This window comes from Plasmodium gaboni, chromosome 8 (assembly GCF_001602025.1).
Source record: "Plasmodium gaboni strain SY75 chromosome 8, whole genome shotgun sequence".
Lineage (NCBI taxonomy): Eukaryota > Apicomplexa > Aconoidasida > Haemosporida > Plasmodiidae > Plasmodium > Plasmodium gaboni.
In genome coordinates this window covers 167,928-182,705 of record NC_031488.1, presented here as the reverse complement: position 1 = coordinate 182,705, position 14,778 = coordinate 167,928, and the positions used below count along the sequence as shown (strand labels likewise).

The 14,778-nt window shown below is 16.6% G+C and overlaps 4 protein-coding genes across 4 annotated transcripts in view, besides 1 other annotated feature; 2 read left to right on the top strand and 2 right to left on the bottom strand.

The window, feature by feature from the left end:
- Nucleotides 1-964: part of a sequence feature (centromere) that runs on past the window's edge.
- A 2,186-nt stretch (nt 965-3,150) lies between these two features.
- On the top strand, nt 3,151-6,546 carry PGSY75_0805300 (hypothetical protein; the record flags this gene model as incomplete). Its single annotated transcript, XM_018785189.1, has 1 exon — nt 3,151-6,546. The coding sequence occupies one exon, from the start codon at nt 3,151-3,153 to the stop codon at nt 6,544-6,546; it is 3,396 nt and encodes a 1,131-aa protein (XP_018642156.1).
- Nucleotides 6,547-7,837: 1,291 nt separating this feature from the next.
- Nucleotides 7,838-8,119, bottom strand: PGSY75_0805200 (hypothetical protein; the record flags this gene model as incomplete). The annotated part of the gene is made up of 1 exon (XM_018785188.1): nt 7,838-8,119. One exon carries the CDS (start codon nt 8,117-8,119, stop codon nt 7,838-7,840), a length of 282 nt encoding a protein of 93 aa, XP_018642155.1.
- Nucleotides 8,120-10,345: 2,226 nt separating this feature from the next.
- PGSY75_0805100 (hypothetical protein) lies at nt 10,346-12,016 on the bottom strand (the record flags this gene model as incomplete). The annotated part of the gene is made up of 1 exon (XM_018785187.1): nt 10,346-12,016. One exon carries the CDS (start codon nt 12,014-12,016, stop codon nt 10,346-10,348), a length of 1,671 nt encoding a protein of 556 aa, XP_018642154.1.
- A 2,244-nt stretch (nt 12,017-14,260) lies between these two features.
- PGSY75_0805000 (putative alpha/beta hydrolase) overlaps nt 14,261-14,778 on the top strand; it is a gene marked incomplete at both ends in the record, with an annotated part of 1,988 nt that continues 1,470 nt past the window's right edge. Inside the window, 2 exons of the mRNA XM_018785186.1 lie at nt 14,261-14,388; nt 14,500-14,621. Of these exons, the coding sequence (XP_018642153.1) occupies nt 14,261-14,388; nt 14,500-14,621 (250 nt within the window). The remainder of the gene's footprint in view (nt 14,389-14,499; nt 14,622-14,778) is intronic.

Sequence of the window (14,778 nt, the reverse complement as noted above, 5' to 3'; positions counted from 1 at the left end):
ATTAATTAAAATTAAAATAATATATATATTTATTTAATTAATTAATTAATTATATATATTATTAAAAAAAATAATTGATATTAATAATATTTAATAATAATAATAAATTAATTAAATTCAAATATATAATAAATAAAATAATATATTTATTTATTATTTAAATTAATTAATATTAGTTATTTAATTATTATTATAAATTAATTAAATTAAATATATATAATAAATAAAATAATATATTTATTTATGAAATTAATTATATATAATATAAAAATAATTAACATTATTATAATTATTTAAATTAATTATAATATTAATAATATTTAATAAAATATTAAATTAATTATATAATTAATTTATTTATAATAAAGTGATGCATTTAATATATTATTTAATTAAATTATTAATATTAAAATAATATTTATACTAATTTATATAATTAAATTAATAAATTCGAAATTAATTAAAATTAATTTATTAAAAAATATATATATATATTTAAATAACAATTAACTTTATTAATTATAATATATAATATTATTATATATTAAAATAATTAATATTAATAATTTAATTTTTATATATTATATTTTAAAATAATATATTTATTTTATTATTATTATATTTTTATTTATAATTAATAATTATATAAAATAAAATAATAAATAAGACATTTATTAATAATATGAGTTTTAATTAAAATAAATTTAAAATAATATATAATATTATATTTTTATTAATAATTATAAATAAATTTTAATATTAATTTAATTATATTATTTTTTTTTTTTATTTATTTAAATTATATATATTAAATAATATTTTTTTATAAAAATAATAAATTAAATTGTTTTTAAATATAATTTAATTTATATAATTTAAATAAATAACAAAAATAAATATTTATGCATTTTATTTAATAAAAATAATATATATATAATTAATATTTATTTATTAATAATTGTAAATATTTTTAATATATTTTATTATATTTTATTATATTTAGAATAAAATAATATTGGTAAATAAAGGAAAATATTATTTATAATGTTTTTAATATATTATTGTGTATGAAAGTTTATAGTTGTTTATTTTTTCTCATGACTAAGTAATTACAAAATAAAAACAAAATATACATATACAAATATAAATTTTATTATGAGACTTTGAACATATTTTATATATTGAAACATTAATTATTTTTTTTTTTTGTTAATCATTATACTTTAAAAAATTGTATTTTTTATATGAATAGTAGTTCACAGTTATAATGTTACAAAGACAAAAAAAAAATATATATCTTTAATGTGTCTAATTTATTTTGTAATGTATTAAAGAAATATGAGCTATACAATTTTTTTCAAGCATATTATTATAGGAAAAAAAAAATAGAAATATAAATTAGTCCTTTTCTGTTATTTTTTCTTTTCTATAAATAGGTGTTTGTATTTAATATAAAAAAAGAAAAATAATACAAATAAAACAATTTTACCATATACAATATTCATGAAAATTTGGTAAATATATATACGCAACCAAGTATGAATACATTATAATAATATAGTTGATATTTTTGTGTAATTATATTGTATATTATATCTCATTAAAAATGTTTAAAATATAAAAAAAAAGCTAGATCTTAATATATATTGTAATTGTTCAGATGTAAATGACTCTTTGAACCTATTTTGAATGTCCAAACCTCCCAAATGTTTAAATAATGATATAAAGTAGATACACATATTATGGTGAAATATACATATATATTTTTAATAAAAACAAAATGTTACATTAATAATTATAAAATCTATATTTATGACAGGACATGCTAAAAACGTACATGTATAAAATTATATTAATTCATATATTACACAAAAAATATATTTTATTACTATATATTACTTAAAAAAAAAAAAAAATTCTCTTTATATGTATTATTTATATATATATTAAAATTGCCTTAAAAAAACATAAATATAAATGCAAATGTGTGCAATTGTTATGATCTAGTTCCTAAAATATTTTATATACCGTTGTATTTTTGTTCAAATCAAAATGATAAAAAGCATGAAACTGTTAGATTAAACAAATAAAAAATAAAATAATATATCTTAATTTTATTTTTGCAATAATGAAAAAAATTTAATTATATAGAATAAAAAATAATATAATATTTATTTTATTTTTTTATGAGGATTTATGCTCTAGGCTTAAAAAAAAAAAAATTTACCCTTAAAATTGTAAATTCTACAATTTATTATTTTTTAATAAACCATTATATAATATATAGATGTTATTTTTTTATTTTGTAATTATATCTAAAGTTGCAAATTTTTTTAACTTTTTGTTTTAAAATAAAAGTGTTTTGGTTTATTTAATTTTAATATATTTTTTTTTTTCCCCAAGATTATTACACACAAGTAGAATAAGCTTTTCACAAAAAACTAAAAAAAAAAAAATTTATATACTTAAAATAACATCAATTTAATCCTTAATAAGTTAAACTATAATTTCACATTATTATATATATTAATTAAATTAAATCATTCTAAAATTTGTTCTTAAAGGTTAATAGGAATTTTATGTGAACAAGAACAATTAATTGTAGAAAAGCTTTTCATTTAAAAAAATTTTTAATGTTATATATATTATTATAATATATTTTTTTTTTTTTTTTTTTTATACACATATATGATAACACATATATATATATAGGAAAAGGTGTACATTCAATATATATATATATATAATAATATATACAATAATTATATATATGTCATTTTTAATTATATATATTTAATGAAAAATGTGTATTATATATATCTGAAAAATAAAAAAAATTAAGATATTTTTTTTTTTAAGAACTAGTTTTATAATTAAAATTCAAAAACAAATAATAATAATATATTAATATTTATAGTAAAAAAAAAAAAAATGTTTAAACAACATTTAAATAATGATTGTTTATTTTACAGTTGTAAATAATGTCCGTTAAAATATAGAACATGTCATTATAATAACCGCGTAAAATATTAATTAAAAAAATGTAATATGTGATTATATATATAAACATATATCATATATATTATTTCCTTGTTTAATTTTTTGTTTTTAATATTTTAATATTTAAAGAAATGATATCATTTGTAAAAAATGATAAGAATATATCCTTATCCTTTTAGCAAATATGTTAAATCTTTACCAGATCCACCACCAGGTAAATCTAGAGATATAAAAAACTTTGAATGTAAAAAATATGAAAATGATTATACTTGGCTATTGGAAGCAAAAAACAATTTAAAAAAATGCTTTTATATGTGTAACGTATGTTCAAAAAAATTTAATTATATGAGATGTTTAGTAAAAAATTCTAATGTGCATTATGAATACAACTCATTTAACAAAAACATAGAAAAACTATCCGACTACAATAAAACAAAAGATAAAGAAAGTAATAAATATAATATTCAATTGTGTGATAATAATAATAATAATAGTAATAGTAATAATAATAGAATTAATAATGAGCGTAATGATAATGAATCAGAAAACATAAAAAACAACATTATTAAAATAAAAAAGAACATTTTTAAGAACGATGAATATAGCAACCAAAGCATCGACGACATGCACTTAATAAAAAATAATAGTATAATATTTAGCAACTCTTTAAGCCCTAATGAAAATAACCATTTATCATTTAATGATGATGTATTTATTTTTTTAGATTATTATACGAAAAAGCATTCAAACAGTAATTATAAAAAAACTGATGAAGAAAGTTATAATGAAAAAAAAAATTTCGAAAAATTGATGTTCTCAAAATACGGCGATCATGAATTATGGCCTTTTGAATTAGATGATATGATAATACACATAAAAAAACATGTGAAACATAATATATCATATTTTTCCTGTAAACATGTTAATATGAATGATTTATATAATTCTAATGAAGAGAATAATAATTATGATAATATAAATATTTATGTATGTGATAATAATAAAGAACAATCTTCTATGAATAATAGTATAATAGATGTAAATGAATATGATATGTGTAATATAGCACAAAGTAATGTTGTTAATTCTTTTAACGATAAAAAAGATATTAATGATGAACAAAACGAAATATATAGTATGAAAAATGTATGCAATACTACTATGTGTAGTGAAAAAGAGTTTTGTCATGTAAAAAATAATCCATATTATGGCAATGAAGAACATAACATTAACAATGATAATATCAATAAAAATGAAGATTATGGAGAATTATTTAATAATTCTAACGTTTCTAGTAGTATTCCAGACTTTAATTTATTATGTGATTCAAAAGAAAGAATAAAAAATATGATGAACAATAATTTATTACCTCATTGTAATAAAGGAAATTATAAAAATTCAAGAATAGACAATACATTAAAATATAATAATGATAATATAGATAACAATGAGCATAATGAAAAGAAAAAAAATAATAAGTCGTCAACTGTTGATCATAAATTTAATAACGACAATAATGTGAATTACAACAAAAATAAAAGTACATTATTACCTTTAAATAAAATTGATGATGGTTATGAAGAAAATATACAAAATTTGAGTGATGGGCATTCAAACTCTTTTTATGATATATTAATAGATAAAAAAAATGTTGAAATATGCACAAGTTCTAGCAAAAAGAAGATTATTTTTAAAAAAATTAATAATGATATATTGAAGGATATAAATATAAAAAATAATAATAATAAAGATATAATTAATGAAAATCATGATGATGGCAATAAAGAAAATTTCAAAAAATTTAATAATAAACCAAAAATACACAAAGAAGATACATATTTATTATATACAGAAGAAAATAATTCCCACTCTGAAAGTACTAAAGAAAAAAATAAAAATATTTTAAAAAGCAGGTATATAACACATATAGTAAAAGAAAAGATGATAAATACTGTTGATATGCCATCAAGCAACTTAATGATTAATGATGGATGTAATTCTAAAGAAAGCATAAAAGATGATTCAAGTTGTATTAAAGAAAATATAAGTACGTTGAATAAATGTGAAAAAAAAATAAAAAATAATGTTCATATTGATGATTTCAACAAAAAGAACATTTTGAATGGTGTAACATTAATTCCTGATAAAAAAGATGAAAAGATGCAAAAATTAAATAATGAAAAAACAAAGGAACGTTGTGATAAAAATAAAAATGAAAATAATATTTATAATGAATATCCTATTGATAATGTAGAAGAAAATGTGCATAGTATTCTTTGTGAAAACAACAAAATGAAAAAAAAAAAAAAAAGTGATATAAAAGAATATTGTAAAGAATGTAAAGATAAATTAAGTATGAATAATTATGACATAAAAATAAATTGTTTTAGTATTGATGAAAAAGAGAAAAGTAGAAATTTTAAATTATTAGATCAAATAAAGAATGATAAATTCAACATTACAAATGAAAAGACGAAAGTTAATATACACGATAATGTGCAATATAATCAGAAAGAAGAAATAGAAGATATAGAAGAAATAAATTGTAACATGAATGAAAAAAAAAATTCTATTGAGAATATTTCTAAAAAAAAATTACATATAAACCAAGGAGAAAAATGTTGTAGCAGTAAAATGAATAAAACTGAGTATTTTAATAATTCAGAAATAATTGAAAATAAAGAAAAAGAACAAAAAAAAGAAGAGATTATAGATGATACATATAGTTGTAAAGAAAACAGAAAAAAAGAATTAGAAAAAAAATTAAACAATATTTTGAATTTTTCTTGTAAACCTAATAAAATAAATATTCACAACAAAATTTATACAACTAATGATAAGGAAAATAAAACTATAGATGAAAATAGTAAAGTAGTATATATAAACAACAACTATTTTTTTAATATAAGAAAAAATGATGATAACTACTATATTGAGAAGAGCAATGATATAAAAATTGAAAAGAATTTTAAGAAATATAATTTGAACAATCTTGATTTAGAATTTTGTAAAAATGAAAATGATTTTTATGGTTTTAAATATATGAGTAATGTTTTATCAAGTAGCTGTAATTTGTCTAAAGAATATAATTTTAATAAAAGTTTTGAATCAAATATAGTAAATTCAAAAATCGATAAATTAAATGATTTGAAAAAGAAAATTTTAATAAAAAAGTATTTAAATGAAATTGCACATAAAAAAAAAAATCATGCAATGAATAGTATAAATAAGAAAGTATCACATTTGAATCGCTCCCCAATAAATTGTAACATGGATAAAAATAAATATGATGAAAAACTTAAATGTAAAGATAAATTATTTATTAAAGACGAAAAAATTGCACAATATTTACATATAAAACAAAGGAAAAAAATTAATAATCAATATGATAAAATTAGTAAAAATAATGTTAAAATATATAAAGCACCTAAATCGCCAAAACAACAGGATAAAATACCGAAACCATTAGCTAGCCAATTAGAAATAAATTCATTATCTTATTTAAAAAATACACCATCATATCCATTTGAGGAATTTAATTTTTAAATATATATATATTATATATATTTTAATTCATTTTATATAATACATTTTTTTTTTTTTTTCTGTCACATGAATTAACTATTTATTTTTAAAATTTTGTTTAGATTTTGTGAGTTTTTTTTTTTTTTTTTTTATTGTTTTATATTTTTAAAAGACAAATAGTAAAAACTATTTAAAAACTTTTGTCCTTACATATATATATATTATGAAGACAAAATTGAGTCTTTAATTTATTATATTTAAAGTAACATTGTTGTAAATATTTCATCTTATAAAATACATATATAAAAATATGTGAATTCATGTATATAATAATTTTTCTTCTGTCTAATTAATAAACATTTTTAAAAATAAGATTCTTTCAAATTTGAATTACATTCTGTTATACACAAAATTTTCAACATATATACAATTTATTATAATGTATTGATATCTGTTATTATTATTTTATTTATTTTTTTTTTTTTGTATAAAATAATATTATATTATTTCAATATGAACCCTCCAAGTTATTGTCTACAAATTAAAATTGTTACAAATAATAAAAAGAAAAAGGTATATGATATATATATTTTTTAAATCTAATATATAGAAATATATATTCTCATGTAAAAACGTTTCTAACACATTTTATATATATATAATATGTTTTGGTCAAAAAGAAGAGAAAAATTTGGTTAGTCCGGTAATCTGAAATAATAATTTTTTTTTTCTTAAAATGAAAACGAGGGCTTACTTTTTACTAAGAAAAAATTATATTAAATGATAAAGGATATATCTTATAAATTATACCCTTTTTTTTTGTTTTTTCAAGAATTATTTAAAAATATATATATATATATATATATATATTAAATTTTTATTTATTTAATTATATTTACATTTGGTTTTTTTTTAAGGTTTATAGCAATATAGATTTAAAAGTTCAAATAGTAAAATATTATATATATATTACATAAAACAAAGGTATTAAAAAAAATAAAAAATTAAAAATATATAATTAAAAAAAAAAAATATATATATATTTATTTATTTATATTTATAAGTCTATGTGTGTTTCTTCCATTTAATATATTATACTTTTAAAAAATTCTTCTATTTTTTTTGAATAATACATAAAAAAATAGTATTTGAAAAAAAAATTTGACAAAAAAAAAAAAAAATTTATATTGTAAGTATTATTTATCAATTAATTGTAATATATTTTTTATACAAATAAATATATATATATATAATTATCTTCTTCGCATTAAAAGTTAAGATATTTTTATTTTACTTCAGCTTTTCCCATTTTTTATATTTGATATCCTTTTTCACGTAAGAGGTCTTTTGCCTTTTCAGCAAAAACACTATCATCAGGTCCTGCAAATTTAATGTAATGAGCTATTTGATTAAGTGACCAAGAAGATGGAACTACTCCTCCTAAGTTCATTTGGAAATGATCATCATTTATTATTGGTCCAACAGTATAAGTAACATTTGGAGGAACATCATTGTCTTTATTTCCTGGTAAAATGCTCATTCCGTCAGGTATAGGGGTATCTTCATTTGGTGGGACATAACCGTTGTATGACATTTTTTATAAAGTTTTGATAAAAAAAAATTAAAAAAAAAATAAAGGGGTATATAATCTTATATATATATAATATATATATGTGATATATTTTTAAAGAATAATTTAAAAAAAAATATAATATTATATCTACAAAAATTTTTATAAAATAATACAAGAGGAAATAAAAAATAAAATAATAATCTTTTCTTAAACGGGTTTAAAAAGTTTCGAAATTTTTAATTTAAATAAAAAAAAAAAAATAATAATAAAATAATAAAATATATATTTAAAAAAATAAAAAAATATATATATTTAAAAAAAATAAAATAAAATAATTATATGTAAAGTTTAAATTAAAAAAAAAAAAAAAAAAAAAAAAAAAAAAGCTATTTTTTAAAAAGTTGTCCTTTTTTTCTGAACATATTATAAAAAATATATATAATATTATGTATAATATTTTTTATTTTATAATATATAAAAAAAAATATATTTATTTTTTTTTTTGTGGCATAATTATTATTTTAAGAAATATGTATTTATATATATTTTTAAAAATATGGTTGTAAAGTTTACAATATAGCTAGCCAAAAATGGTGTTTTTTTTTTTGTAAAAAAAAATATATATATATATGTATAATAATAAAAAGATTTAATCTGTACATGCAAATATATAAACAAGCTAATTTACATATATAAATAGACCATTTATATTTATTATTATTTTATTATTATTTATTTTTATAATAATAATGAATACTTTTTATGATATTTAAAAAAAAAACTACTAATTTATAAAAATACAAAAAGAAAAAAAAAAAAAAAGACTAGCATGTATTCTATATAAATGAAAATTATATATATATATATATGTATTTAATGACGTTATATTATTTACATATCTTTATAATAAAAAAAAAAAAAATACATATAAAAACATATATTATTTGCTAGCTTTTTATATATAATGCTTCACAATATAATAAATATATAAAAATATAATGTATTTTTTTTTATTTATTCTTTTGTATGTACAAAAAAAAAAAAATATAAAATAAAATAAAAATTAAACAAAAATATAAACATGCAGTAGTTTTAAATTATATAATGCTTTTAATATTGTGGAATACTTATATAAAATGCTTCTTTTTATAAACAACATTCTTTGATCAAATTATTAAACCTTAATTGTTATACATATATACATATGTATATTAAAATGTGTTCTTCCATTATTCATATAGAAACAATAAATATTCTTTTTTATGTTAAATATAATACGACACAATTTTTTTTTTTTTTCGAAACTTATTTTATAAATAAGTAAATAAAATTGCATGTATCTCAAAACTGTTTAAAATTTTCTTAATTTTTTGAAAAAATAAAATAATAGAACTATCATAAAATTATAAAAAATTATATTAAAATGCCTCAGTGTATATTTCACACTTCTTTAAAAAAATATTTCATCATATTCTATATGGTATATTATGAATAAATAGTATATAAAATGTGAGTAAAAATTACGATTATATATTTTCCCTCTTATTACTATTATTTTCCAAAGGTATAGGAACTTTTTAATTTTAACTTAGCACATTTAAGTTTGTTATAATATGTGCAAATAAGAAATACTAAAATTGATATATATATATATATATATATATATATATATGTATAATGCTTATTTTATATTATATTATTACATATATATATTAAATAATTTATTGTAAAATATAACTTCTTTTATTAATTTTTAACATATTTAATTAACTAAAATATTCTAGGATAGATACATTTTGGTTTTTATGTAATATATATATATATATATATATATATATAATGGGAAATTTCAAAATTAATAAAATATATATATATATATATAAACATATATGTATTTTCAAATATATATATCATATGTATAACACTTTTTATTTCGTGTATAAGAAATCTATAAATCATATTAAGAAAATAAACAATTACAATGTATGAACCAACACATAAATATAGAATCATATATTTTATATACACAAAATAAGTGAATTATATGAGTAGGTAAATAAAATGTCAAAACAAATTTTCTGAATAATTTTATATATATAAAAAAATAAATAAATAAATAAATATAATATATAAATGTAATAAAAAATATTGAAATACAAATAAAATAAATAAATATAAATATATAAATATATATATATATATATACATACATATAATAATTAAAAGTTATCTATAAATTGTTTGCGTTTAAAAATTAAAGAATTTAACTCCCCTTTTTCTTAACATATTATCATTTTCTTCCTGTTGAATTTCATATAACTCATTTAATGAGACAAATTTCTCAACAGTTAATAAATTATCCTTAATATGTTTTCCATTAATTTTTTTAACTATAATTTTATCGTGTATCAAACTTAAAATAACTTCGGTTTTTCCAAAAGTGTAAACACCTCTTCTGTATTTTTTCCATCCTATTTGACTATTATGTGCATTATGCCACTCACTTAATTTTTTATCAATGGGATCTGAACTATTGGTAATATACAACTTTTTGGGTTTACCTAATCGTATATTAATGTATGTTTTAGAATTTTTAAAACAGGTTGATGGTTCATGTTTTTTTAATACGCTATGATTAGTATTATTATGATGTTCCTCTTTTTTTTTGGCTAATTGTGTTCTTTTAGGTATTGAAGAATCCTTTTTCATTGTTTGTCTTTCTTCATCCCTTTCTTGTGTGTTCATATTAATTTTCGTTTCATTTTCTTGTTGTTTCTCTCCTTCATCTTTATAGTTTTGATTTAATATATTAATCTTGTTTAAGCTAGTTCCCTTTGAATAAGTGAACTCTTTGTGTACTTTTCGACCTACATCTTCATTGGATTCTAAATGAAAAGCATGTTGTTGATTTTTCTGATTCGAATTCTTTAAAAATTCATTCACATTATTATATGAGATACTATTATGTGGATCATAAAACTCATTAACAAAAGAGTTATAATTATTTTCTGTATCATTTTCGTCATTACAATTTTGTTCAGAATATTCTGCATGTTCAGAATTATCATTTTTTCCAAAACTAAAGTCACTTTCCTTGTCATTGTAGTTTGATAAACTAGAAGGTTGTATTTTTTGATAATCTGGTGTAGAATTTACAATACCTTTAGATGAGCTATCTAATAAGGCCTTTAAATGTTTTGCTTCCTTTTCTAAAAGATCTTTATCTTTATTAGGGACCACAGTAACGGTCAAGTTTTGAGGTTTATTTTCTGGAATCAGATAAGATGGCATACCATATATGTTAGTATTTTTATTTGCATGTTGTAAGGGAATAAATGTGTTACTAACTTGAGTTAAATTTGTACGGAAATTAGGAGGTTGAAAAAAAGGTGAAGCAGGTGGTAAAGGAAACATATGATTTTTTGGAAAATTATTTTGGTTAAAATTATTTAGATTATGATGTAATGGTTGAATATATGTACCTATAATTTGAGGTGTTCCCATTTCATAAAAGTGTTTTACATTTTTATTTTGGTCTTCTCTACTTTGCATACTATGGATTTTGCTCTTGTTCATAGTAGAAGTAGTTTCTTTACATAAACTTTCTAAATCTAAGGATGGTTTCATTGGTTTGGGCAAAATATTCTTAATATTTTTATTCAAATCTAACATTTCCAAATGACTAGCATCTAAATATTCATAATTATTATATATTGAGTTCTTAGATGAATCTTCTTTTTTGATATAATTTAAACTAGTCCCATATGATTTTTTATTAGTATTCATATTAGGAGAAATGCTTGGATTATATGCCTTATTTGGAATGTTCTGATTATTTGTTTTATTCATTTTAGTAATATCCATTTTGGGGTACATAAAGGGATGCCCAACGTGATTCATTTGATACAGAGATTTCATATTCATTGAGATCAATTGAAATTATTATAATATTATGTCTTTATATATATATATATGTAAATATATCTTTATGTATATAAATTACATACATACATATATATATATATATATATATATATATATCTTTAAAATAAAACAGTTATTTTAAATTTATGAAAAATTGGTTCATTATATAGAATAAATGCTATTTTTTCAAAAGAAACAAATAATTGAATTGTTTTGATATATAAACAAAGTATAATAATAATTTATTTATTCTTTATTTAATTTTGTTATGCCTCAAAGCATTCAAGATTTCAAATTAGAAATAAAAAAAAGGAATTCTTTTTATTTTATTCTATTAATATATATATATTATGCACTCTTGTAAGTAGAAACAACACTTATATGATTGAATATGATAGCATCATATAAAATTAAGAACAAACGATGTCCTGTTATTTTAAAAATAACACTTCATCATATGATCAGTATGAAGATCTATACATAAAAAAAGGGTATATGTTTATTCATTTCTTATTTTAAATTATAAGAAATAAAATTATTCATTTATTGTTAAAATAAAAAAAAAAAAAAAAAAAAAAAGTAGAATTTATTTATATCACTTTAATATTATATATATGCAGGATATAAAATTAAATAAATGTTGTAGAAATATTTTATATTTGTATAAATTGCACACGTTATTTTTTTAAGAATTTATAAATAAGTATATAAGAAAAAAAAAAAAAAAATAATGATATATTACATTTTTATAAAATGTTATTCAATTAATAAATTAAAATTTCAACAAAATATTTTTTCATTAATAAAAAAAAATATATATATATGTATGTTTTATATTTATATAACACGTTGGGACCTTACTTTTACACATTTTTTTTTTTTTTTATGATGATTTTGCACACACTTAAGAAAAATTATGAACAAGCAAGGTAAAAAATAATGAATAGCTTTTTTTTTTTTTTTTTTTTTTTTTTTAAAGATGATTTTTATGTTTCATAAAATTTCATTATTGAAATGTTACGTAAAAAAATTAAAAAAAGAAATATGAAGTATATAAATATATATATATATATATATATTTATTCATATGCTAGGTTTTATTTTTTCAAATACCCTAAACATATTGTCTATTTTCCTTATTTATTTATTTTTTTTTTTTTTTTTTTGTGGTATATTCCTTAAAAGGAATATTAATTTATCCTTCTCTTTTTTAAAGAATACGAATACAAATATATGTATATAATATTTGAAGATACTATATTTTTATTTTAAGGTTTCATTTTGTTGCAACTTTCATGTGAAGATAATATTTAAAAATAACGAAAAGGTGGACAACAAAAGAAAAAAAAACTGAGATTTAAAGATATTTACTTAAAATTGACAAGGTTATATTTTATAAGAATATAATTATTTAATATAACAAATAAAAACGAGCAAAACTCTAAATATATATAAAATAACCCATTATTATTTTTCAAAATTGTTCTTATTTAAAGAAAATATTACCATTATAATTAATTATTAACATTTTTTTTTTACTAATTAGTATATAATATGAACATATATATATATATATATTATGTGTATATTATTCACCATTTTATTAAGTTTATTAATTTAAATAATAAACAATACTATTTATTATTATTATTGTTTTATTTTATTTTTTTTTCCTTCCTTTTTTCATTTACGAATTATATGAAAAATTATTTTCTTATCATTGTAAATTTTCCATTGTTTTCATTTTTCATTTTCTAAAAACCTTGTAAAAAAAAAAAAATATATATAATAAATGTCTGTTTTATATATATAACATTTTACTTTTTTGAATATACTATTTCTATATATATTAAATGATCCTTAAAAATCAGAGAGTTTTTTTTTTTTTTTTTTTATAAATATACATAATTAAAAAATTATTAAGCATACACATAGATAATATATATTTTTCACACATATATATAATATAATACTTTTTATATTTATAAATTATTAATATATATATTTTTTTATTACACATTTCTAAATTAACACATAAAAAAATATCTTTATATTTATTTTAAGAAAATAATTAAATAATCAGTAATTTAATAAATTTGTTAAAGTATTATTATTAAATATAGTGGAATAACACACATAAAGATAAATATTTTTGGTAAACATAATATCTCGTTATGTTAAAATAAATCTAAGTGAATATATATATAAAATGAATACAAATGTGTATTTAAAAGAAGCATGGGAAATATTTTGAATAGAATCATTTTTAATGGTCCTACTGAAGGATATTATGAAAAATTTGATTTAGATTTTATTTATATTGAAACAGAGAATAATGAAAAGGTTGCAGCTCATTTTATTAATAGGTAATATATAATATGTTCAGTTTATATGTTTTGTTAGGTATATCACATATATAAATATATATATATATATATATTTATATATTTATATTATTTTTATTATTCCCATTTTAGAAATGCACCTTTAACCATTTTGTTTTGTCATGGCAATGGAGAAAACGTTTACATGTTGTATGACTATTTTTATGAGACATCAAAAATATGGAATGTTAATGTGTTTTTATATGACTACTTAGGTAATAATAAAAATAAATATTAAAGACCGTTTTTTTTTTTTTTTTTTTTTTTTTTTTTTTTTTTTTTTCGTTTTTTAAATTTTTTTTATTTTTTAATTTTTTTATTTTTTTATTTTTTTTATTTTTTTTTTTTTTTTTAAAAAAAAATGAAATAAAA